The 26740-nt window shown below is 43.1% G+C and overlaps 2 protein-coding genes across 2 annotated transcripts; both read left to right on the top strand.

Moving 5' to 3' along the window:
- The first annotated feature begins 1538 nt into the window (after positions 1–1538).
- On the top strand, positions 1539–12200 carry LOC307219147 (cytochrome P450 2J4-like). The gene is made up of 9 exons (XM_079982147.1): positions 1539–2121; positions 3330–3492; positions 5625–5774; positions 6443–6603; positions 7695–7871; positions 8405–8540; positions 9202–9389; positions 10247–10385; positions 11098–12200. Exons 1-9 carry the CDS (start codon positions 1921–1923, stop codon positions 11271–11273), a joined length of 1491 nt encoding a protein of 496 aa, XP_079838273.1. The 5' UTR covers positions 1539–1920; the 3' UTR covers positions 11274–12200.
- A 2784-nt stretch (positions 12201–14984) lies between these two features.
- Positions 14985–23479, top strand: LOC307219146 (cytochrome P450 2J4-like). The gene is made up of 9 exons (XM_079982146.1): positions 14985–15380; positions 16654–16816; positions 16935–17084; positions 17747–17907; positions 18973–19149; positions 19681–19816; positions 20458–20645; positions 21167–21305; positions 22207–23479. Exons 1-9 carry the CDS (start codon positions 15180–15182, stop codon positions 22380–22382), a joined length of 1491 nt encoding a protein of 496 aa, XP_079838272.1. The 5' UTR covers positions 14985–15179; the 3' UTR covers positions 22383–23479.
- The last annotated feature ends 3261 nt before the right edge of the window (positions 23480–26740 follow it).

Below are 26740 nucleotides of genomic sequence, written 5' to 3'. Positions count from 1 at the left end.
GATCCAATGCCTAAGCCAATACCTTTTCACTGCTGTAATCAATAAAGTTGTGGCCTTTACTAGCCCATTAACCTTATATCACGTGTCCTTGTGTCCTCATTTCACTTTGTGGGGGTCGGGTCCTCGAACCACAAGTACCCCTGGGCCCCCGAAGGTGGGAGCCTCTGGTTTCCACAGCAACATTTTAGCAGCTGGGTTCTTTCATAGCTTGACCTCCCCCAGCAGAAGTCCATGCTGTTGTAGCTTGCAGCCATTGATCCTCAACGTGCGCTGAGGCAGGAATAAGGACTTGCCATTCAGCTCCACTGTAGACACAATTCCACCTGGCCACCTGATTATCATCAGTTTTAGTATTTAAGTATTTGTATTTAAGATGGGGAACCAAGGCTAAGAGATCATGGCTTGGCTAAGAGTAGAACTAGATGGTATGGTAGCACTCACTGGACCTCCCAAGAGCTCAGTTGCTGCTGCTTACTGGGAGGAAAAAAATCAACACAGCAGTGATGTTAGTGTGCTGTAAACACACTGATGGAGCCAATCCAGAGCTCCTGGTAATGTGTTTGCCTTGCACCAACTTCTCTTCTTCACATGGTCTGCTACTGGAGAAGACTATCTAGTACTAGAGGGCTCTGGCCCTCTGAATGATCCTTCTCCCATCATCCCTGTCTATTGGCCATACTGGCTGGGGCTGCTGGGAGTTGGAGACCCAAAACAGCTGGAGAGGTACCGGTTTCCAGTCGCAGATCAAGTCACTCTGTTGCTGGAACAAAATGTAATCTATGTAATATTGAACAGAAGGCAAGCAGGTTGACTCCTCTGGCCTCCTTAGCCATTGGTTATAGCTGTTGAAATCACCACTGGTCCAAATGTGTCAGGAACAAAAGTCACCCTCCATAGTAAAAGTTTTAAATTTCTTTATTGAGAGTGCTTTGATTTGCACTGCCAGAAACGCCTTCTTAGAAATGTCCGGAAGGAAAATAACCTAAAAAGGGAAAACAGGAAGGAAATATCATAACTCTTGGTAGAGTTACTCATTAAGTCATCACCTTGCCTATTTGTGGGCATGATGCATGTGGACTTTGCCCTCATTTCCTGTAGGAGCATTAGCCACGCGGGCGGGTGTGGTAACGTGGCTCTCGCTAGACCTCCCAAGAGCTGAGTTGCTCCTGCTTCCTGGGAGGGGGGAAAGCAACATGACAGTGAAGTTGGTGTGCTGTAAACACACTGATGGAGCCAATCCAGAACTCCTGGCAATGCATTTGCATTGCACAAACTCTCCCCCTTCTACATGGTCTGCTACTGGCTAAAACTATCTTAGTACAAGATGTCTGTCCAGTGATCCCTGACTGTTGACCATACAACCTAGGGCTGTTGGGAGTTGGAGACCAAAAACATCTGGAGAGGTGTTGGTTCCCAGCCAGTCAGGTCAGTCTGTTGCCAAAACAAAATCTAACCCATGCAATACTCAACAGAAGGCATCAGGTTGACTTCTCTGGCTCTTAGGCAGCGGTCAGAGCTGCTGAAACTACCACTGGTCCAAACATGTCAGGAACAGAAGACATCCTCCATAGTAAACGTTTTTAATTTCTTTATGGATAGTGCTTTGATTTGTAGTGGCAGAAAACCCCTTAGAAATGTCATGAAGGAAAGTATCCTTTACTGTTTCACAAAAGTGAAAACAGGAAGGAAATATTCTAATTCAGAAAGCGGCTGTTCTCCACTCTCTTCCCCGCCCCCCTTGGTATAGTGAGTGATTAAGTATCTCCTTCCTGCCTCTTTGTGGGTGTGATATATAATATATGCAAACTTTGCCCTTATTTCAGGAACTTTAGCCAAGAGGGCTGTAGATGGAGCAGAATCAAGTTTCCCTTGACACAATGCCGTCTGTGTTGACATAAGAACACCTAGAAGGGTTTGAAGATGTTGCTCCAGCTGCTCTCTTTCCTCTGGGAGGCCTTGTCCCTGCAAGTTGTTCTGGTGTTTCTGGCAACATTTCTACTTATTGCTGATTACAAGAAACAGATTCGCCCAAGGAATTACCCCCCAGGGCCCAGGCCTCTTCCTTTTGTGGGTAACATGCTGCATACGGATTTCAAGAAGCCTCAGATTTCAGTAGGAAAGGTAAGGATGGAGGAAAGGGCTTTAGGGTGGTGTGGGACATTTCTACCTATAAGGTGCCCAGCCAAGTGGGCGCAAAATTGAGAAGATCCATTTGGGGGTACCAGATTTGGGCCTCACTCACTACCTAACAGCTATTTGTAACAAATTTGTGTCCTTAACTCCCATTTGCTTTCTATGGCTGGCAGAATATTGTGGGTGTGGATGTGTATGTATGTGTTGTTGTACATTGCCCTACCTTCACTCCCCCTTTATCTTTGCAACAGCTTTGTGTGGTAGACTAGGCTAAGTTATAGGTAAAGGTAAAGGGACATCTGACCATTAGGTCCAAGAAGCCTCAGATTTCAGCACGAAAGGTAAGGATGGAGGAAAGAGCTTTAGGGTGGTGTGGGAAGTTTCTCCCTATAAGATGCCCAGAAAAATCTATTTGAGGGTGCCAGATTTTGGCCTCACTCACCACCTAACAGCTATTTATAACAAACCTGTGTCCATAACTGCCATTTGCTTTCTATGGCTGGCAGAATATTGTGTGTGTGCATGTACATAGGTACATAGGTACATTACATGTAGGTAGGTGTGTGTGCATGTACATAGGTACATAGGTACATTACATGTAGGTAGGTACATTGCCCTACCTTCACTCCCCCTTTATCTTTGCAACACCTTTACTACATGCAAATAAGCAGCAACTCTTGTGAATAGATTGCAGGTGAAGGATGGAGGGGGCCTGTCCATTTACAGCCCCTGGAAACCATTTGACAGCAATCAAAGCCTCCTTCTGCCATATTTCTTTCTCCCTCTCCCTCCAGTCTGCCAACAAATTAATATATAATATATTAGATAGGATATTATATATTCTTCCTCCAACTCCATTCGGGTTCTAGGGCTGCTCAGTGATGCTAATACTCCAGTGACACATAATGTGGCATTTTTGTGCTGGTGGCAAGAAAGATCAGGGAGAAGAACCTGGACAAAACTGCAGTAAACTGTAAGGGAGATTCAGAGGTCTAAACTGGAAAAAAAAACCTATGTTGTGTGGAGTCCCCAATCTACACATGCATTTGCACTTTATAGTTTTGACAATTCAGGCAGTGGCTCTGTTTTTTATATACAATTAATATAGTTATGTTGATACATCTTCTCCTGATAGTATTTTGTCATGGACTTTGGCTAGTACAATAAAGCTTATTCCCCTTACTGTCTCCATTCAGCTTGCAGAAAAATATGGCAATGTATTCGGCCTTCAGACTGGAAACATAAGGATTGTGGTTGTGAATGGATTACACCTGGTGAAAGAGGCTCTTGTCCATCAGGGAGAATATTTTGTAGATCGACCAAAATCCCCTGTTCTTGATAAGATATTTGGGTCACTTGGTAAGTTTCCTTTACTATGGTCAATGATTTAGATGATTAAAATTGCTTTTTTAATTATATGCACTGATTGTACAACCTTTTAGATTATTAGATGTTTTCTTAATTTAGGGTTACCAGACGTCCCCGTTTCCAGGGGACAGTCCCCGGATTTGCTAATAAGTCCCTCAACAAATTCCATCCCCGGAATGTCCCCAGATTTCATCTAATGTCCCCAGGAAATGCAGCCTATCGGAGCAGCCTCCCAACATCTGTGAAGATAGGCTTCATGCTGCCTATGAGAGCTTGCATGCAAGCAGGAGGGGGCAGGGATCTCTCAGTTAGGCAACAGGAAGGGGAGGGGATCCCTGCCTCCTCCTGCTTGCACGTAAGTAGGAATGGAATTGGGGCTGTTCCGATGGGAATGGAGGCATCGCACTGCCTGAGCCTCGCCGCCTCTCACAGCCCTCCTTCTCCACCTTCCATTGCTGACCCACCGTGCACCGCCTCCCCACCCACCCCCACCACCAAAGAACCAACAACTCAGGGGCTGCCTAGGCCTGAGAAAGGAGATAGAAGCATAGGAGGAAGGGGAAACATGGTGGTTGAGGTCAAGGCAGCGGCGGCCCCTCTCCTACTGCCATCACTGCAGCATCACTGTCCTGAACATGTAGTATGTATGTATGTATGTATGTATGTATGTATTTAAAGTGTCCCCAGATTCATTGGAAAAAATCTGGTAACCTTATCTTAATTCACTTTTCCATTTCTTGCATCTTTAAACAAAAGTAAACTAATAAGATTTGTCATAGATGTAGACCTGCAAAACTAGATTAACAGCTCACAGTTCAGTGTTGGGTAGCAATCAGAGTCTGGCTGTGTAGTGCATCAAACAGCTTGTCATTATTGGTCTGCAATTGTTAGAGGTGGAGGAATATGGGAGTTTTTCTTTCATTCAGTTCCTCATTTATCTGTTGTTCAGTTTGCCACACTTCTACATCCAATAATGTTTCAGTTACTGTATTGTTTCAGGCAGTGAGAATGAATTAAAATTGCATTAAATTGCACCTGAGCTGACTTTCTGCCTCATCCCTAGTAGTGATGGAGTAATATGCTGTCGTTAAGCACTATATGGAAGCAGCAGGTAGTATCTTTTTCACAGCCATTTTTGAGTCCACAGCTGCCTTGACCAACTACATTCTTTCCATGGTACCCCTGTGGGGTTCAGGAGCCCAGTTATGTCACCCCTTGCCTGCAGAGCTGGCAGCCTCTCACCCTTTTTTGAGCACTCTCCCTTGTGGAGTGTTCCCTCAGCCTCCTCTCCTCTCCCCTCTCCTTGGGAGTCCTCTAGGCAGCCACTACTGCCATCCTTGGTCTCTGAGCTCCCCCACCTCCTTGCCAAAGAGAGGTGCCTCCTCACACTGCCCCACAGGGGCCTGGAACTTGTCTGTCCCAACAGCAAGGACTGGCTGGCTGGGCTCCCTAACCCACTTGCTTCCTTGTTCTGTGGCCGCCTCAGCTCCTGACAACCAGCACACCCAGAACATTCACTCGCGGAGCTCGTAACCAGGGCTGCTGCAACAAACAGCCACACAAGCCTTTGGGAGGCAGAGATGCTAGAGGGCATCAGAGGAGGGAGGGAAGGAAAGAGGGTCAGAGTCCAGTGTTGCCCGCAGCACTCTTAACCATAATTCAAGGCACCCTAGGGTACCATGGCACTCTGGTTGCAAACCACTGAGCTAAGACTTCCCTGTGATTGTGTCCATTTAGGAAAGGGAGGGCATTGGGAAGTGAAACAGGTCCAGTTCAGAGGTCACTGTCCACAGATGCCCAACATATAGACCTCCAGGTATAGGGCAGTATATAAATTCAAACAACAACAACAACATATAGCAAAAATGTTATGCAAATGAAACAGCAAAGAAAAATATGTTAATAGTGAGCAGAACCCAAGTGGGGATGCAGCATGCTGGAACTCATGTCAAGTGGGCCTGTGGCCAAGGTCCAGGTCACATTTTCAAATGCCTTGCAGTCTTTCCAACATAATAAGTAGGCAAGCAGAATAAAGGGAAAGAGACAGGAATCCATCTTGGAATTGAAAGGACTGCTAAATCTTACTTACTTGCTGTATGTACTTATTACTCCTTCCCATCTAGGACTGGTCTTCTCTAATGGTCTCATCTGGAAACATCAAAGACGGTTTGCCTTATCAACACTCAGAAACTTTGGTTTGGGCAAAAGGTCTTTAGAAGAAAGAATACAGGAAGAAAGCCGTTACTTAAAGGAAGCAATAGAAGCTGAGAAAGGTGAGAACCAGAATCAACAAACCTGGGGCATATTTACGCTGCTATTTTCTATGAACAAGATCAAAAATACATTAGCCAGGGTGCGAAGCTCTGTGGCATTATTTCTTCACGTAAACATAGCTCTGCTTGGACTGGAATAACCCTGTGATGGCGAAGGGGGTGTTGATAGGAAGCTCCACAGAGGCTCATTATGGTGCAGAAAAGTTCTAGTGTGAAGCTCTGTGTTGGAACCTGCCATGGGAGCTAAAAGCCCCTGAACTAGAACAGACTTAAGAACAAAGATGGAGTGTTTGGGCTGAGAAGGTGTGCAGATTTTGATGATTTTGTCAACCAACATCACAAATAGAATAGGGTTTGAAGTGCAATCATTTTGGTATATTTTGGTATATACTGTCTTTGAGACTGTCCTTACCCTTTTTGACAGCCATTGTTACAGAATAATCCTTGTCTATGGAGAATATAAATACTCACTTGAAAATATAAATAGATCTCAGAGTCCTGGGTGTCCCAGGTTAAATTACAGGATATGATGTTAATACCAATGCTTTCTTTGGCTAAAACAAATTCTACCCCTTCCACACTCATCCACTTTCCCCTCCTTCTGTTTTTGTTATATGGAAGCTAGAAGCACCCCAATTCCTTCTGCACCATTTTCTCTCTCTCCCCAGGGCAGCCATTTGACCCTCACTTTCAGATTAATAATGCTGTTTCAAATATCATCTGTTCCATCACTTTTGGGGACCGCTTTGATTACCATGACAGTCGTTTCCAGAAGCTACTGCACTTGCTCGATGAGGCATTGCTTCTTCAGGGAAGTGTTTGGAGTATGGTAGGTCTTCTCTGAGTTCTTTTGCATATAACCACAACACAATTGCTTGGGCTCCAGTGACATTCCCACATTATTGTTGACTGTGAAATCATTTGCTTTGGTCCTCCTTTTTCTTCATGCTCAGATTTCTGTTTTTCCTGTATTCAAGCATCTTGTTCCACCCATTTTCCTTTGCCCCCTAGTGTTGTTTATAAAAGCACTGAAGATGAAAAGGTTGGAATGTGTTCAGTAACGTAAAGTGGGAGGCCAAATCATGTGTTACAGCACAAATCATATTTTTATTGGGGGGAAATAACATGTGTGACTGAATAAAATCAAGGTGTGTGAACAGAGTGAGGCCATCACAAATGGTATACATAGAGTGAGCTGCCATTGTTCTGCCCCAGCTCCTGACAACCTAGGAGTTCAAAAGCATACCAGCGCAAGTATATAAATAGGTACTGCTGTAGTAGGAAGGTAAACGGCATTTCCGTACACTCAGGCGTCCATCACGGTGACCTGTTACACTGGAAGTGGTTTAATCATGTTGGCCACATGACCCGGAAAGCTGTCTGTGGACAAATGCCGGCTCGTTGGCCTGAAAAGACAGATGAGCGCCACCACCTCATAGTCGCCTTTGACTGGACTTAACTGTCCAGGGGTGCTTTACTTTACCTACATGGACTAATTCTACACACACACCATTTACAATCTGTGAATTGACACCCCATGCAGATGCATAACATTAAAGGGAAACTCTACATATTCATGACATGAGCAGGCATTGATACATGCAGTTTTCAAAATGGCAATCATCTTCATAGGAAGTTGATCAGTGAATTAGGTGTGCTTGCAGAAATTAGCACCATGATGCGATTTAATCTGCAATCCATACATTTCTAACCAAGAAGTGAAGACATTGCCATGGGGTCCCATCATAAGCAGTGGTGAGTACAATATTTGCTCTGGTTCCAAGAGAGTCTGCCATCTTTGAACCTGTGCACACCAGCCTTTATTACTGCTAGCCTCTTTCCCATGACAAGAGCATGATGTGAATGTTTTTGGAGAGGGCTTTCCCTGCACATACATGATATTAGTGTTTGTTTCCTCAGATGTATGATCTCTTTCCCTATGTCATGAAATACCTGCCGGGGCCACATCACACACTTTTTAAAAAATGGGGGCAGCTGAAATACTTTGTGAGAGAAATCATTGAAAAACACAAAGAAGACTGGAACCCATCTGAACCTAGAGACTTCATAGATGCCTACCTAAATGAAATGGCCAAGGTGAGAGATGAAAAGCATAGAAGGTAGATATAATTTTGATAAGAAAAATGATAGTAGCAGAAGGCAGAGAAACAATTTTAAAAACCAGAAATAACCATGTGGGCCATAATGGCTGACCACATTTCAATGTTTCGATTGAGTTTATTATTGTAGAAAAAATAAATTTCTGCATATGCATGAATATGAACTCATGTATTTTGTGGGGAGACAATTCTCCATTCTTTCACTGCTGGGATTTTACCACTTGTCAGTGGTAAGTGAGAGCAAACAGTTGACATGACCAAAAGAATCATTGTAGTAAAGGCCATCCATTGCCTCAGTTGTCTGAATAAACCTCCTCTAGGGCTTTGGCATCCTTGACCAGAACAATCGCAAACTTCATGCCAGCATCAGTGATTCACAGGACTGTTGTCTTGACCTTCCTAGATGCAGGATTAGAGTCGCTGAATCCCCTAGTGATCTCTTGACTTGTGGGTCTGACAGGATGGTGTTTTTAATGGCAGCTTAACTCCCTGGTGCATTTTTGTTTTAAGGAGGATTCTGCTTCCAGTTTCCATGAAGAAAACCTTCTACATTCAGCACTGGATCTGTTTCTTGCTGGAACGGAAACAACTTCTACAACCCTGCGTTGGGGTTTGCTGTATATGGCCATTTATCCAGATATTCAAGGTAGAACTGTAGTTGGCTCATTTGTCTTTCATTACTTTGGGTTGTGCATAACAAAGGCCTACTGAAAGCAAACATCAATATATAATATTATCATTAGATGCTGAAAAGGTCTTTGACAAAATATATAAACAGAATATGGTGGCTGTACTAAACTAATGGTGGCTGGATTTCCTTTGGAATGCAAAAAAATGGATTAAGATATCATATGATTCACCCTCATCTAGAGTAAAAGTAAATGCCATGTTTTCTGCTACTATAGAGGAGCTAGACAGGAACGTCCACTTTCACCTTTGTTTTTCAATATTTGCATGGAACCCTTAGCTTGCGCTATTAGACAACATAGGTACTGTTGATCTATGGAGAAATACATAATTCAGTTTAATACAAATTGGTTTCATCTGCATATGATATTCTTTTGTTTATTTCTAAATCCTCATTTGCCAATGCAGATCATAGGTGCCTTTCCTAAAATATCCAGATACTCTGTTGACTGGTCCAAATGAAAATGGATTCCAATAAGTGAAAATTTGGTTACCTATTCATTTAAGGAGTATCAATTCTGTATCTGCTCAAATCCGTTAAATATTATAGATGGGCCATCCCTACAGATCTTAGAAAAAGTCTATCCTTGTGTTGATGGGAGATTTTATTTTGTTTGCAGCAAAAGTCCAAGCGGAAATAGATTCTGTGATTGGCCAGTCTCGCCAGCCAGCGATGGATGACAGGGACAGAATGCCCTATACCAATGCAGTTGTTCATGAAGTTCAAAGAATAAGCAACATTATACCTTTGAATGTGCCTCGGTTGACAACAAAGGACACTACACTGGCTGGGTTTCATATTCCCAAAGTAAACATTAAGAAGATATACCTTTCTTATAAGCCTTTCCTCTTCTCTTGAGATGTGAAAACTTGATGCCAAAGTTCTAAGTCAGGGATAGCCAGTGTGCTGCTCCCAAGATGCTGTTGAACTCCTTCTGCTTGAGCCAGCATGGCCACTGGGCAGGGTCTGGGGTGTTCTTTGGGCACATCAAGATCTGGAGTGGAGGGAAGGGGTTATGGCTAGATAGACTTTTGGTTCTTTCCAACCCCTGGCAAAAATGGATTCCAAGCGCAGTCTGTACCATTTGTATGGATAGCTAGTTACTTTATTTTCTTTTTGCTTTTTAAAAAATGACCATTACTAATAACCCAAACTGCAACACCTGGCATCTGGTGTTTCCTATCCTACTTTGAATATACAGTCATACCTCGGGTTGAATATGCTTCGAGTTGAGCGTGTTCAAGTTGCACTCCGTGGCAAGCTGGAAGTAATGTAGTGTGTTACGCCCGGGTTTCGCCGCTTGCGCATGCGCAGATGCTCAAAATGACGTCACGTGCATGCGCAGAAGCGGCAAAAAGTAATATGTGTGCGTGTGCAGACATGCCGTTGCTAGTTACGTTTACCTGTAGATGCGAACAGGGCTCCGGAATGGATCCCATTCGTATCTAGAGGTACCACTGTATTCTAAAATTGAACCTGTGTTTTTGTGAGATGCGGTTCAATGAATTACTTAATAATGCACAAAAAATATCACATTCAAAACATTCTTTCTGAGTTGGACTTGGATCTAGGAGGCTTAGGACTGCAGTAGTTGCACAGATCAAAACACAAAGATTTCTTTTCAAGTTTTATTCTACCACTTTTCTCTGCTTCTTCTTTGGCAGGACACTATATTACTCACCAACTTGACCTCACTGCTCTTTGATGAGGATGAGTGGGAAACACCCAATGTGTTTAATCCTGGTCATTTCCTAGAGAATGGTCAGTTCAGGAAAAGGGAAGCGTTCCTGCCATTCTCTGCAGGTAACAAATGTTGATGGGTGGCTTCTTAGAATTGCAACAGAGACTGCATGATGATGGCTTGGTTGTGGGAAGTCTGGTGTATTACAGGGCTCAGCACCCAATTGAGGCCAGTGGTCACATTTGAGATTATGAGGAAGTACTGTGGATGCAAGTCACAAAATGACTACTATAGGAGGTGTGATTTTACACAAAATGGTGTTGGTATACTCTTCCCCCTCCCCCCACACCCAGTAAGCAGTGTGGATTTTTGAGGGAATATTTCCAGAGCTTTCTCAGGTGTCCTAAGTGGGAGAGGTGCTCCACAAGGCATTGGGTGGACAGCAGCTGATGTATTTTTTCATAGTTTCCTCAAGGAAGAGAAACCCACTTCCATCTTGACCTTGAGGAACTGAGCTCTGTTTGCCACACCCTTAGCTAAGATTAGGGAGATTCCTAATAAAATATATTTGAAATTTATATCATATGCAGTTTTAGAGAAAAAATAAATTCATGTAACTCAAATATATCTATTCCAAATTCAGTAAAACCATGATCATATTTGTTCAGTATTCCTATTTGCTTGACTGAGAAGTAGGAACGACTTCTATGTTTATTTTGAAACAACATAATTACTTTTTAAATTATTTGATCTGCCCATGTTATTTAAATTGTGCCACTCAGTGGAGAGCAAAAGCTCTCCACTGAAACAGTCTTTTTCCTCCTTGTCTTCTAGGAAAGCGAGCCTGTTTGGGAGAGCAGCTGGCGAGGACTGAGCTCTTCATTTTCTTCACTGCCCTAATTCAGAAGTTCACTTTCCAGGCTCCAAAGAATGAGACATTAAGCCGTGAATTTAGGATAGGTTTGACCGTGTCTCCCCTGCCATACCGGATATGTGCATTCTCTCGCTAAGGGGACTTACTTTATGTCATTGCTGTTTCTTTTAAAAGTAGGATCAGTTTATGGTGCAGGAACAGATCTATGGTTTAATCCTAATTGTGTTTAGCCAGAGTTCAGTAGGGCTTAGCCCAGGTGAGCAGGATTGGGACTGCAGCATGTTCCTTTAAAGCAGAGATTTCCACACTTTTTAGACACGCATCATTTCGCAACACAATTATTCAGTTTTAATAGCAAACCAGAAGTTAAACTAACCCCTTATAAGAGATACGGACATATATCATGGAACACCCCTGAACACTGCAGTTGACTCACTAATGATGACACATGCTTTGGAAAGCTCTGCTTTAAAGTCTATTCAAAGCACATTTGCCCCCTCAAAGAATTTGGGCAACTAGGGTTTATGGGTACTTGGAATTGGAGCTCTCTGAAGGATAAATTCAATTTCCGAGGATTCTTGTGGGAATGTGTGTATGCAGATCATAATGATACATCGATGAGGATGCAAATTCCATCCTCCCACTTCTTGTTCCAGGGTGTATGTCTACCCACCATCCCATTATTTTCAAAAAATAATAATAATGTCCTGGCTGTGGTGAAGAAAATGCTTTCCTTTGTTTGTAGGAATCTGTGTGCTTACAACTCAAGATAAAACCCTAATGTAATTCCTTCCTTTGTTTATAAAATAATAATAAAAATGTTGCTTGGAATTTTTTGTTACATAACCAGTTCATAGAACCATAAACTCATCAAATTTTGCAAGGGACCCCAAGTGTATTCTATTTCAAACCCCTGCAATGCAGGTATCTTTTGCCCAATATTGGGCTTGAACCCATGAACCTGAGGTTCTTGCAGTTGTGTATTGGTGGCCCCAACCCCAAGGCAAATCTTACAGTAAATGTGCTTATAAATACAGTAAAATTGATGGGTTTAACTCTTGAATGTTGCCTAGGTTTTATTATTTTCCAAAAACATTATTGTTGTGCTTTAATATACAGTGGTACCTTGGGTTACATACGCTTCAGGTTACAGACTCCGCTAACCCAGAAATAGTGCTTCAGGTTAAGAACTTTGCTTCAAGATGAGAACAGAAATAGTGCTCCTGCGGCGTGGCAGCAGCAGGAGGCCCCATTAGCTAAAGTGGTGCTTCAGGTTAAGAACAGTTTCAGGTGAAGTACGGACCTCCGGAACGAATTAAGTACTTAACCCGAGGTACCACTGTACTACATAGTGGATAACAAGGTGAAAACTGAGTCTGCAAAGGGTTTTCCATGAAAATAGTTAAAAGTGGCAATTTGGCTGTCTGGGAGCGCATAGTGCTGACATTCACAGGAGCAGGGGCAGAGGAAAATGCCACAGAGAAGATACACACTCCCTTTCCTTATGATTGTGTGCAGATTTAAAAGTCCACTTGGAAAAGTTCAAGTTGAAATTTCCTTGGGATATTGCACCTACAGTTCTTCAAGAGTTTTGGGCTCGATGTATGCTTGGCCAGAACCAATCTCTGCTGTGGTGTTCTTTGGGAGAAGGAACGTGGAGTCTTATTATTGAATAATCATGGAGCAGATAAAGGCTTACTGTCATCTCTTTATAAAATTATATTGGATGCCACTGTAGGTGGACCAGCTGGTTAGAAGTTGTGCTGGGAACAAAATATCCAGCTTGACCAATATAGCTGGCCATGTATTGATACAAATGGGTTTGGGGAGAAGATGCATATAGAAAACTCTCAAATAATGCAACGGGATGTACTCCTTACTCCAACTTATTATTCATTTTCTTCCAGTGAGTAAGGACAATAATGAAAGTTTGGAACAATTTCACCTGTATTGATCTGAATTCTAGCATATAGCCTTCCTGGAGAAACTTTCTCATAGATTACAGGTGTTGTGGGGGGACAGAAAAGAGATCAAATTCCAGCTATTTGGTTTCCTTTCATTTGAACATAAGAATGGACTTGGCATAGCTGGATAGCTCAAACAATATATAAATTGGTGAAGATATCCTGACGTCCATTGGGAAATATTGTTTGCCAGTAAGAAATTTTGCAAGAAGGTGACAGAAGAGGAAAACAACTCCTAAATATTAAGGTGCTGCTTTTGATAACTTACTAAGTTTATATCAATTCTATTGTCATGTGTCATATCTCATCTTGAATTACCATTGTGCGGTCCGGATAAAGATAGCAGATGCAAAATCTCTTTGACAACATGTTCCCGCAACCATAACTATCAACACTTTGACAACAGACAATTCAAAATGTGAAGGACTTCTCAATGCATATGCTTTACGTTGACATTTGTGGCCTCCAAGATGGTACCAATAAGCACTAAATTGATCTCAGGCACCTTTCCTACACACCAAGGCCTCGTTCCCCCACATTTATTTTTTATTTTAAATGAGGATTTTTTAAAAGCTCGGTTGTTTGGTTGGAAGTGAGGGTCTGTAATTTTTTTGTGCTTTGGTGTGTCTAGTTTATCTGCTTTTGGGTGGGTGCAAGTGGCTTGTTTGGTTCTGGGGACAGAGCTTTTCTGAGCATCACTATTATTTCTTCTGTGAAATAGCTATTTCCTGGTTCCCACAATAGTTTCAGAAATATCCCTGGGTCCTAAAAGGTGGGAGCGACTGGTTTCCACAGCAATAATTTAGCAACAGGGTTCTTTCATACCTTGACCTCCAGCAGAAGAAGTCCATGCTGTTGTAGCTTGCAGCCATTGTGCCGCCACATGCACAGGGGCAGGAACAAGGGTTTCCTTCAGCTCCACAGAAGACACAATTCCACCTGTCCAGCTGATTATCATCAGTTTTCGTATTCTTGTATTTAAGATGGGGAACCAAGGCTAAGAGATCATGGCTTGGCTAAGACTAGTACTAGATAGTATAGTAGCACTCACTGGACCTCCCAAGAGCTCAGTTGCTCCTGCTTACTGGGAGCCAACCTAGCAGATCAAAAGCATATCAAAGTGCATGTAGATAAATAGGTACTGCTCCGGCGGGAAGGTAAACGGCGTTTCCATGCGCTGCTCTGGTTTCGCCAGAAGTGGCTTAGTCATGCTGGCCACATGACCTGGAAAAACTGTCTGCGGACAAATGTCAGCTCCCTTGGCCAATAAAGTGAGATGAGCACCACAACTCCAGAGTTGTCTGCAACTGGATTTAACTGTCCGGGGTCCTTTACCTTTAATGGGAGGGAAAAAGCAACACAACGGTGATGTTGGTGTGCTGTAAACACACCGATGAAGCCAATGCATTTGCATTGCACAAAGTTTCGCTCTTCTACATGGTCTGCTACTGGCTAAAACTATCTTAGTACAAGATGTCTGTCCAGTGATCCCTGACTGTTGACCATACAACCTAGAGCTGTTGGGAGTTGGAGACCAAAAACATCTGGAGAGGTGCTGGTTCCCAGTCAGTCAGGTCAGTCTGTTGCCAAAGCAAAATCTAACCTATGCAATACTGAACAGAAGGCAAGCAGGGTGACTTCTCTGGCTCCTTAGGCAGCGGGCAGAGCTGCTGAAACTACCACCGGTCCAAACATGTCAGGAACAGAAGACATCCTCCATAGTAAATGTTTTTAATATCTTTATGGACAGTGCTTTGATTTGTAGTGGCAGAAAACCCCTTAGAAATATCATGAAGGAAAGTATCCTTTACTGTTTTACAAAAGTGATAACAGGAAGGAAATATTCTAATTCAGAAAGTGGCTGTTCTCCACTCTCTTCCCCGCCCCCTTGGTACAGTGATTAAGTCATCTCCTTCCTGCATTTTTGTGGGCGTGATACATAATATATACAAACTTTGCCCTTATTTCAGGAACTTTAGCCAAGAGGGCGGGTGTGGCTGCTGTAGTGGAGCCGCATAAAGCTTCCCTTGACACACAGCAGACTGTTCTGACATAAAAACACCTAGAAGGGTTTGAAGATGTTGATCCAGCTGCTCTCTGTCCTCTGGGAGGCCTTGTCCCTGCAGGTCGCTCTGGTGTTTCTGGCAACATTTCTACTTATTGCTGATTACAAGAAACAAATTGGTCCAAGGAATTTCCCCCCAGGGCCCAGGCCTCTTCCTTTTGTGGGTAACATGGTGCATACGGATTTCAAGAAGCCTCATATTTCAGTAGGAAAGGTAAGGATGGAGGAAAGGGCTTTAGGGTGGTGTGGGACGTTTCTACCTATAAGGTGCCCAGCCAAGTGGGCGCAAAATTGAGAAGATCCATTTGGGGGTACCAGATTTGGGCCTCACTCACTACCTAACAGCTATTTGTAACAAATTTGTGTCCTTAACTCCCATTTGCTTTCTATGGCTGGCAGAATATTGTGGGTGTGGATGTGTATGTATGTGTTGTTGTACATTGCCCTACCTTCACTCCCCCTTTATCTTTGCAACAGCTTTGTGTGGTAGACTAGGCTAAGTTATAGGTAAAGGTAAAGGGACACCTGACCATTAGGTCCAGTCGTGACTGACTCTGGGGTTGTGGTGCTCATCTTGCTTTATTGGCTGAGGGAGCCGGCGTACAGCTTCCAGGTCATGTGGCCAGCATGACTAAATCACTTCTGGCGAACCAGAGCAGTGCACAGAAACACCGTTTACCTTCCTGCCGGATCGGTACATATTTATCTACTTGCACTTTGATGTGCTTTCAAACTGCTAGGTTGGCAGGAGCAGGGACTGAACAATGGGAGCTCACCCTGTCGCAGGTATTCGAACCGCCGACCTTCTGATCGGCAAGCCCTAAGCTCTGTGGTTTAACCCACAGCGCCACCCACATCCCTAGGCTAAGTTACTACATGCAAATAAGCAGCAAGTCTTGTGAATAGATTGCAGGTGAAGAATGGAGGGGGCCTGTCCATTTACAGCCCCGGGAAACCATTTTGGCAACTCTTCTGTCCCTGATATATTTGATGGCAATCAAAGTTTCCTTCTTCTAAACAGGCATTCAAGAAACCTCAGGTACACACACATAAAATCTCAATTCTTTCTCACTCTGCCTCCAGTCTGCCAACAGATTAATATATAACATATTAGATAGGATATTATATATTCTTCCTCCATCTCCATTCGGGTTCTAGGGCTGCTCAGTGATGCTAATACTCCAGTGACACATAATGTGGCATTTTTGTGCTGGTGGCAAAAAAGATCAGGGAGAAGAACCTGGACAAAACTGCAGTAAACTGTAAGGGAGATTCAGAGGTCTAATCTGGAAACCCCCCCCCCCCATGTTGTGTGGAGCCCCCAAACTACACATGCGTCTGCACTTTATAGTTTTGACAATTCAGGCAGTGACTCTGTTTTTTATACACAATTATATAGATATGTTGATACATCTTCTCCTGATAGTATTTTGTAATGGACTTTGGCTAGTACACTAAAGCTTATTCACCTTACTGTCTCCATTCAGCTTGCAGAAAAATATGGCAATGTATTCGGCCTTCGTTATGGAAGCACAAGGGTTGTGGTTGTGAATGGATTACACCTGGTGAAAGAGGCTCTTGTCCATCAGGGAGAATATTTTGTAGATCGACCAAAAGCCCCTGTTATTGATAAGTTATTTGGGTCACTTGGTAAGTTTCCTTTACTATGGTCAATGATTTGGATAATTAAAATTCCTTTTTTAATGATATGCACTGATTGCTAAATCTACTTACTTGCTGTACGTACTTATTACTCCTTCCCATCTAGGGCTGGTCTTCTCTAATGGTCTCATCTGGAAACAACAAAGACGATTTGCCTTATCAACACTCAGAAACTTTGGTTTGGGCAAAAGGTCTTTAGAAGAAAGAATACAGGAGGAAAGCCGTTACTTAAAGGAAGCAATAGAAGCTGAGAAAGGTGAGAACCAGAATCAATAAACCTGGGGAATATTTACGCTGCTATTTTCTATGAACAAGATCAAAAATGCATTAGCCAGGGTGCGAAGCTCTTTAGCATTATTTCTTCACGCAAATGTAGCTCTGCTTGGACTGGAATGACCCTGTGATGGCGAAGCGGGTGTTGATAGGAAGCTCTTTGTGGTGCACAAAAGTTCTAGTGTGAAGCTTTGTGCTGGAACCTCAAGGCCACTGAACTAGAACAGACTTAAGAACAATGATGGAGTGTTTGGGCTGAGAAGATGTGCAGATTTTGATGATTTGACAACAAACATCACAAATAGAATAGGGTTTGAAGTGCAATCATTTTGGTATATTTAGGTATATACTATCTTTGAGACTGTCCTTACCCTTTTTGACAGCCATTGTTACAGAATAATCCTTACTGTGGAATAATCCTTGTCTATGGAGAATATAAATGCTCACTTGAAGATATAAATGGGCCGCAGAGTCCTGGGTGTCCCAGGTTAAATTACAATATATAATGTTAATACGAAATGCTTTCTTTGGCTAAAACAAATCCTGCCTCATCAACACGCAACCACTTTCCCCACTTTCTGTTTTTGTTATATGGAAGCTAGAAGCACCCAAATTCCTTCTGCACCATTTTCTCTCTCTCCCCAGGGCAGCCATTTGACCCTCACTTTCAGATTAATAATGCTGTTTCAAATATCATCTGTTCCATCACTTTTGGGGACCGCTTTGATTACCATGACAGTCGTTTCCAGAAGCTACTGCACTTGCTCGATGAGGCATTGCTTATTCAGGGAAGTGTTTGGAGTATGGTAGGTCTTCTCTGAGTTCTTCTGCATATAACCACAAAACAATTGCTTGGGCTCCAGTCACATTCCCACATTATTGCTGACTGTGAAATCATTTGCTTTGGTCCTCCTTTTTCTTCATGTCTAGATTTCTGTTTTCCCCGTCCGGTTCATTCAAGCATCTTGTTCCATCCATTTTCCTTTTCCCCCTAGCATTGTTTATTAAAGCACTGAATATGTAAAGGTTGGGATGTGTTCAGTAACGTAAAGTGGGAGGCCGAATCATGTGTTACAGCACAGATCATATTTTTAATGGGGAGAATAACATGTGTGGCTGAATAAAATCAAGGTGTGTGAACAGAGTGAGGCCATCACAAATTATATACATAGAGTGAGCTGCCATTGTTCTGTCCCAGCTTCTGCCAACCTAGCACTTCAAAAGAATACAAGTAGATAAATAGGTACTGTTGTGGCAGGAAGGTAAACGGCATTTCTGTACGCTCTGGCACTCATCATGGTGACCTTTTGCACCAGAAGTGGTTTATTCATGCTGGCCACATGACCCAGAAAGCTGTTTGTGGAGAAATGCCAGCTCCCTCGGCCTGAAAAGTAAGATGAATGCTGCATCCCATAGTCACCTTTGACTGGACTTAACTGTCCAGGGGTCCTTTGCCTTTACATGGATTAATTCTACACATACACCACTTAGAATCTCTGTGTGAAGATGCATATCATTAAAGGGAAAATCTACATATTCATGAGATGAGCTGACATTGATACATACAATTTTCAAAATGGTAATCATCTTCATGGGAATTACAAGTTGTGCTTGTAGAACTAACCGCGATGTTGCCATTTGATTTGCAATCTGTACATTCTATCCAAGAAGTGACGACATTGCCATGGGTTCCCACAATAAGCAGTGGTGAGTGCGATATTTGCTCTGGTTCCAAGAGAGTCTGCCATCTTTGAGCCTGTGCACACCAGCCTTTATTACTGCTAGCCTATTTCCCATGACAGCAGCATGATGTGAATGTTTTTGAGAGGGTTTTCCCTTCACATATGTGATGTTAGTGTTTGTTTCCTCAGCTGTACAATATCATCCCCTCTGTCATGAAATACCTGCCAGGGCCCCATCATACACTTTTTAAAAAATGGGAGCAGTTGAAATCCTTTGTGAGAGGAATCATTGAAAAACACAAAGAAGACTGGAACCCATCTGAACCCAGAGACTTCATAGATGCCTACCTAAATGAAATGGCCAAGGTAAGAGAAATAAAGGACAAAATGTATATGTATATATTTAATAATAAAATAGTAGCAGAAGGCAGAGAAACAATATTAAAACCAGAACTAGTCTCGTGGTTTATCTGAGTTGCCCCTAATGGCTGACCACATTTCAATATTTCCATTGAGTTTATGACTTCAGACAAAATATATTTCTGCATGAACAGGTCAATATATTTTGTGGGGAGACACCTCCCCACTTGTTCACTGCTGGGATTTCACCACTTGTCTGTGGTTTGTGAGATCAAACAGTTGACATGACTAAAAGAATCACTGCCTCAGTTGTCTGAATAAACCTCCTCTAGGGCTTTGGCGTCCTTGACCAGAACAAACCCATACTTTATGCCAGCATCAGTGATTCACAGGATTGTTGCCTTGAGCTTCCTATATCCTGGACACTCTTCAGGAGTAGAGCCCTTGCATCCCCTCGTGATCTCTTGACATGTGGGTCTGACAGTAGGATGGTGTTTTTAATGGCTGCTTAACTCCTTGGTGCATTTCTGTTTTAAGGAGGATTCTGCTTCCAGTTTCCATGAAGAAAACCTTCTACATTCAGCACTGGATTTATTTCTTGCTGGAACGGAAACAACTTCTACAACCCTGCGTTGGGGTTTGCTGTATATGGCCATCTATCCAGATATTCAAGGTAGAACTGTAGTTGGCTCATTTGTCTTTCATTACTTTGGGTTGTACATAAGAAAGGCCTACTGAAAGCAAACATCAATATATAATTTTATCATTAGATGCTGAAAAGGTCTTTGACAAAATATATAAACAGTATATGGTGGCTGTACTAAACTAATGGTGGCTGGATTTCCTTTGCAAAAAATGGTTTAAGATATTATGTGATTTGCCCACATCTAGACTAAAGTAAATGCCATGTTTTCTGCTACTTTAGAGGAACTAGACAAGGATTTCCATTTTCACCATTACTTTTCAATATTTACATGGAACCCTTAGCTTGCGCAACATGAGTAGATCTACAGAGTAGTACATAATTCAGTTGAATACAAATTGGTTTTATTTGCAGATGATATTCTTTTGTTTATTTCTAAATCCTCATTTGCTGATGCAGATCATACGTTCCTTTCCTAAAATATCAGGATACTCTGCTGACTGGTCCAAATGAAAATTGATTCCAATAAGTGAAAATTTGGTTACCCATCCATTTAAGGAGTATCAATTCTGTGTCTGCTCAAATCCATTAAATATTAAAGATGGGCCTCCCCTACAGATCTTAGAAAAAGTCTATCCTTGTGTTGATGGGAGATTTTCTCTTATTTGCAGCAAAAGTCCAAGCGGAAATAGATTCTGTGATTGGCCAGTCTCGCCAGCCAGCAATGGATGACAGGGACAGAATGCCATACACCAATGCAGTTGTTCATGAAATTCAAAGAATAAGCAATATTATTCCTTTAAATGTGCCTCGGTTGACAACAAAGGACACTACACTGGCTGGGTTTCATATTCCCAAAGTAAACATTAAGAAGATATACCTTTCTTATAAGCCTTTCCTCTTCTCTTGAGATGTGAAAACTTGATGCCAAAGTTCTAAGTCAGGGATAGCCAGTGTGCTGCTCCCAAGATGCTGTTGAACTCCTTCTGCTTGAGCCAGCATGGCCACTGGGCAGGGTCTGGGGTGTTCTTTGGGCACATCAAGATCTGGAGTGGAGGGAAGGGGTTATGGCTAGATAGACTTTTGGTTCTTTCCAACCCCTGGCAAAAATGGATTCCAAGCGCAGTCCGTACCATTTGCATGGATAGCTAGTTTCTTTTTTAATGACCATTACTAATAACCCAGACTGCAGCACCTGGCATCTGGTGTTTCCTATCCTAATTTGAATATATTTTAAAATCTAACCTGTGTTTTCAAAACATCCTTTCTGAGTTGGACTTGGATCTAGGAAGCTTAGTACAGCTATAGTTGCACAGATCTAAACACAAAGTTTTCTCTGCTCGTTCTAATCTGCCGTCTTCTTTGCTTCTTCTTTGTCAGGGAAGCTTCTTGGCCACCAACTTGACCTCACTGCACTTTGATGAGGATGAGTGGGAAACACCCAATGTGTTTAATCCTGGTCATTTCCTAGAGAATGGTCAGTTCAGGAAAAGGGAAGCGTTCCTGCCATTCTCTGCAGGTAACAAAAGTTGATCCATGGCTCCTTAGAATTGCAACAGAGACTGCATGATGATGGCTTGGTTGCTTGGAGCCTGGTGTACTACAGGGGTCGCCTCCCTATTGGGGCCTGTGGTCACATTTGGGATTGGGAGGAAGTACTGTGGATGCAGGGGACGCGGGTGGCCCTGTGCGTTAAACCACAGAGCCTAGGACTTGCTGATCGGAAGGTTGGCGGTTCGAATCCCCACAATGGGGTGAGTTCCCGTTGCTCGGTCCCTGCTCCTGCCAACTTCCTACTAAATAGATGGATTTTGTCAGGGGACTGATTTATAAATCAGTGCCCAGGAAACGGGGATGTCTGGTAACCTTACCATAGGAGGTGTGAAGTTACACAAAATGGTGTTTCTATACTCTTCCCCCCCCCCCCCACCAAGTAAGCCATGTGGATTTTTGAGGGAATATCTGCAGACATTTTTCTCAGGTGCCATAAGTGGCACAGGTGCTCCAGAAGTGGACAACAGCTGACATATTTTTTCATAGTTTCCCCAAGGAAGAGAAACCCACTTCCATCTTGAATTTGAGGAACTGTTTGCCCACACCCTTAGCTAAGATATATGCAGATTAGGTAGATTCCTAATAAAATATAATTCAAATTGGGGTTTTTTTCTCCAAAACTGCACATGAGATAAATTTATGTAACTCGGTTATATCTATTCCAAATTCAGTAAAACCATGATCATATTTGTTCAGTGTTCCCATTTGCTTGACTAGGAAGTAGGAACGGCTTCTATGTTTATTTTGCAACAACATAATTATTTTTTAAATTATTTGGTCTGCCCGTGTTGTTTAAATTGTGCCACTCTTCACAGTAGCAAAAGCTCTCGACTGATACAGTCTTTTTCTCCCCCACCCCCTTCTAGGAAAGCGAGCTTGTCTGGGAGAGCAGCTGGCGAGGACCGAGCTCTTCATTTTCTTCACTGCCCTAATTCAGAGGTTCACTTTCCAGGCTCCAAAGGATGTGATATTAAGCTGTGAATTTAGGATAGGTCTGACCGTGTCTCCCCTGCCATACCGGATATGTGCATTCTCTCGCTAAGAGGGCCCACTTTACATCATTGCCATTTCTTCAATAAGTAGGATTAATTTATGGTGTAGGAACAGAACTTTGGCTTAATCCTAATTGATTGATTTGAATAACAGAATTTGAATGAGGGGGTGGAGCGGAGATAGCAAACAAGAAGTGAAACTAGACAAAGAGTCCTGTTTTCCTTTCCTCCCTCACAATGCAGTAGTTTCAATGTTTCAACTTCCTTCTTAATCTAGCTGAGTAGACTTGTGTACATTGTAAGGTTAGTTAACTATCCAGGCAATTCTCTTTGAGTGCCTGGACTTTAGCCCAACTCCTAGCCTTTGACATCCATCCACCCACCCACTTCTTATTTGCAGAGAACAGTTTCTATGGAATACCTGTCTCAGGTGTGTCCAGGCAAGTTAACACAGACAACTGGAATTAGCAGCTCTTTAGGAACCTGGGGTTTTTTCTTTCACCAGGTGTCCCAAACATCTCAGATTGGCTGAAAGCATAGAAGCAGGTGTTGCTTGTTTTACTCTCTCTTTCCTTGGGAGAGAGAACAAATGGCTTGCTGCTTTTACCCCCTTTCCTTTAAGGAAGGTCAAGACAATGGTGGGGTCCCCTAGCTGACACTGGTCTAGTTCAAAAGAGCGTAGAGCACACATCTTCCTGCGTAGCTCTGACGCGTCTTGTCCAGGAGGAAGACAGCTGGTAGGTGCTGCTGCTGCTGCTGCTGGGGGGGGGGCTCCAAAATGGGGGGCTCCTGGGAGGTTGTGGGCTTATGCTGGCCCTAGCAGTGGTGAGAAAAAGCCACTGCTTTCCTTGTAAGGATATGTGTGATCACAACTGAAGATAAAAATCTAATGGAATGCCCAGCATATGTTTATAAAATCAAAATGCAAAGTTTTATTGTTCTTCTAAATATCCTAAGGTAAGGTAAAAAGGTAAAGGACCCCTGGATGATTAAGTCCAGTGGAATTTGACAATGGGATGCGGCGCTCATCTCTGCTTTCAGGTTGCTCAGAGTTGGATGGTAGTCAATGGATTTTCCACAGGTTGTATTGTTTTTCAGAAGCATTATTGTTGTGATTCAATAAACATAGTGGATAACAAGGTTAAAACCGAGTCTGCAAAGTGATTTCCATAAAAATAGTTAAAAGTGGCAATTTGGTTGTTAGTGGGAAATTGCAAGTTTAAACCACAAGGGAGTATTAGTTCCACATTATACTGCAACATCATATGCCATAAGCATAAAAAGGTAAAGGTACCCCTGCCCGTACGGGCCAGTCTTGACAGACTATGGGGTTGTGCGCCCATCTCACTCAAGAGGCCGGGGGCCAGCGCTGTCCGGAGACACTTCCGGGTCACGTGGCCAGCGTGACAAAGCTGCATCTGGCGAGCCAGCGCAGCACACGGAAACGCCGTTTACCTTCCCACCAGTAAGTGGTCCCTATTTATCTACTTGCACCCGGGGGTGCTTTCGAACTGCTAGGTTGGCAGGCGCTGGGACCAAGCAGCGGGAGCGCATCCCGCCACGGGGATTCGAACCGCTGACCTTTCGATCGGCAAGCCCTAGGCGCTGAGGCTTTTACCCACAGCGCTAAAGACTGACTGATTTTGTAGCTCTGTTTCATTTCTAATTAATGAATGGTGTTCTAAAGTGAAATTCCCACAGCCGGGCTCTATTCTGTTAAGCTAAAAGGAACACAAACAATTGTAAAAGATGGACCATTTACTGGGACTACTGGCTTGTTACTCAGAGGGATTTAGATAGAAATAACTTGTAGCTGCAAACATGAAATATCTTAACAAGTAAGGACCAGGATTTGGGAAGACCTTTCTTTCTTGGCCTGACTTTTCATTTTAGTGCAGAGTTCTTCAGTCATGGGTCTCTGTATGTTGCTGTACTACAACTCCCATCATCCACACCTTGCTTAATCAATGAACAAGGATGATTGGAGCTGTAATCCAGCAACATTTGAGGCTACTTTAGCATGCATTGCTGTCATTCACAGGGCAAGCAGCAATGTCACTCTGAAGACATGCCCTCTTTCTATCAGTACTACTGAGTGCAGCTTTACAAAGTCCTGTTGAAAAAGTTGAAGCAGATGTTTAGTGGGGCTGTTGTGCCTGCACTTCTTGGAAAGTCTTGGGCTAGATGCATATTTGTCCTGAGCCAACCTCTGCTGTAGTGTTTTTTGGAAGAAGGAACACAGTCTCTTAAGCCTTTTGAACAAATATTATTGAATAATGATGGTGTGGATAAAGGTTGACTCTCAGCTCTTTATAAAATTATATTGGGTGTACCACTGTAGGTGGCTGTGCTGGGGTCAAGCTCTGCAGTTTTCACTAGATGACAGAGATGGGGAAGGGTTGTGGGGAAAGTCACCTCATAAACCAATCTTTGTTTCTGTGAGGGAATTATCTTTACTACACAGCTGAAATTCAACACCCAAGCATTTGGCCCACAGTGCATCAGTTTCTTCCCCCGTGTATTTGTCACCAGGTGGGCATGTATTGATACACATGGTGGGATTGTTTGAGGGTCGAATGCTTTGGGGAGAAGTTGTTTCTAGAAATTTCTAAAATCATGCAACAGGATGCAGTCCTTTACCCCAAGTTTGGTACCATTGAATCTGTTCAAAGATCCAAATAAAGTTTTAAAGAATGAGGAACTTATCATTCACCTTTTTCTTGTGACTGGGTGGACAATAACAAAAGCTTGGAAGGATCTGATTTACTGGCATCTTAAATTCTGGCATATAGCATTTTGCTAGAGAATGTTTTTCATAAACTAGTTATTGCACGATGGGGCAATTGGGAAAAAAATCAAATTGCAGCCATTTGCTTTTTGGGGGTATAGTGGTTTAATTTGCTGAAATGGGAATGTATAAATGTGTCCTGCTGTTTGTTTACAGAAAGCACTTTGAGTTTTGAGTGGTTAAATATTTAATTCTAGTATGTTCCCTAGTAGCTCTCATGGGGTTGGTTAATTTTGGTCACATAAGAAGCACTAAGTCACAGGCTCCGTTTTGGGTGAGTTCACTGTGATGACACAGCGTTGGAAGATGGGTGAGTAATCTGTTAGGAACCCTGCAGGAGACAGTGTCAGAAATCCTCCTTGGACGCTGCTCGAAGTACAGCAGCGAATGCTTCTTTCTACGAAGGAGAGAGAGAGAGAGAGAGAGAGAGAGAGAGAGAGAGAGAGAGAGCGCGCAATGCATCAGTTAATGAGAGCTATCCGAAGGCAGCTGAGCTGAAGACTGCTGGAACTTGAAAGCCATCTCTTCAAAGAGCTGTGCAGCCTAGGTAAAGTACAGGGTGAGTGCAAAGCTAGAAGAGGGAGAGGCACAGTTCGACTGAATGTTTAAGCAAGCAGCTGTAGTACTCTGCAGCTAAGTGAAGCTATGCCCATGCTTGGATAAGCATGTGTCTTGTAAATATTCTGTGTATATTTTTCTTTTTATCATCTGTTCTGCAAATAAAGCTTTAGAATATTTAATGAGGGTCTGGTCAATGCTTTAATTCCTAAAGGGGAGTCAGTCTTACATATGATTTAGTTTCTGAGCTGCTAAATATCGCTACTCTGCAACAGGTTTCCCTCTATTCCAAGTTGTGTATCCATGGTAGGGACTGGAGGAAAAATGACCCCTGGGAGGAATGCAGAGAAAAGAAGTGCCATGGTGCATCTGAAGCAACAGAACTGGACGCCTTCATCTGCCCCAGCTGCAACAAGACATGTCTCTCCCACATCAGTCTCTACAGCCACAGCAGCCACTGTCACCTTCCAATAGCTTGACCTCACCCCCAAAGCGCAATCCTCCATTGTCTTCTGAGACAGATGGATGCCAGCCAACATTTGAACATACAGATGGACAGGGGCATGGCAAGAGAGTAAAAGTTTTTAACTTCTTTCAAGTTCTCAATCCTTGATCTAGTCAGTTTGTGACTGAGGCACAGGACCAGTTCTACCATTGGGCTGTGTGAGGTGACATATACTGGCAGGAGGTGCTGATAGCAGGAAGACTTTAGCGAACAGCAGGCCCCTACTCCCATGATAAGGAAACTTCAAGGCATGCTCTTCTGCCAACCCGAAGAAGAAGAAGAAAGCATTTCCTTCTCTCCCACTTGTTGCTCCACTCTGTCTGGATGCTTATGTGCAGCTGCTGCTTGGCCACGCTGAGAGGGACTCAGGGATGGGTGTCTGCCACTGTGGCAAGTCAGGTGTCTGGGCAGGCAAGGCCTGGGGCCTGGACAAGCGCACAAAGCTCTCTGAGGCATATTGGCTGGAAGTGAGAGGGGTGGAGGCAAGTAGGCAGACAGGCAAGCATAGTTGGCACCTGGACGAGCTCAGCTCCTGCAGGTGTGCATGCTGCGGTGCC

The sequence above is a fragment of the Podarcis cretensis genome (assembly GCF_951804945.1).
Source record: "Podarcis cretensis genome assembly, chromosome: 6".
Lineage (NCBI taxonomy): Eukaryota > Metazoa > Chordata > Lepidosauria > Squamata > Lacertidae > Podarcis > Podarcis cretensis.
This window is presented reverse-complemented; position numbering and strand designations above follow the sequence as displayed.

Coding starts and splice junctions, on each gene's coding strand:
- LOC307219147 (XM_079982147.1), top strand. CDS start 1,921: ATGTTGCTCCAGCTGCTCTCTTTCCTCTGGGAGGCCTTGTCCCTGCAA. Junction 3,493..5,624: donor TAAGATATTTGGGTCACTTG/GTAAGTTTCCTT, acceptor CTTCCCATCTAG/GACTGGTCTTCTCTAATGGT. Junction 10,386..11,097: donor GTTCCTGCCATTCTCTGCAG/GTAACAAATGTT, acceptor CTTGTCTTCTAG/GAAAGCGAGCCTGTTTGGGA.
- LOC307219146 (XM_079982146.1), top strand. CDS start 15,180: ATGTTGATCCAGCTGCTCTCTGTCCTCTGGGAGGCCTTGTCCCTGCAG. Junction 16,817..16,934: donor TAAGTTATTTGGGTCACTTG/GTAAGTTTCCTT, acceptor CTTCCCATCTAG/GGCTGGTCTTCTCTAATGGT. Junction 19,150..19,680: donor ACCTAAATGAAATGGCCAAG/GTAAGAGAAATA, acceptor TTCTGTTTTAAG/GAGGATTCTGCTTCCAGTTT.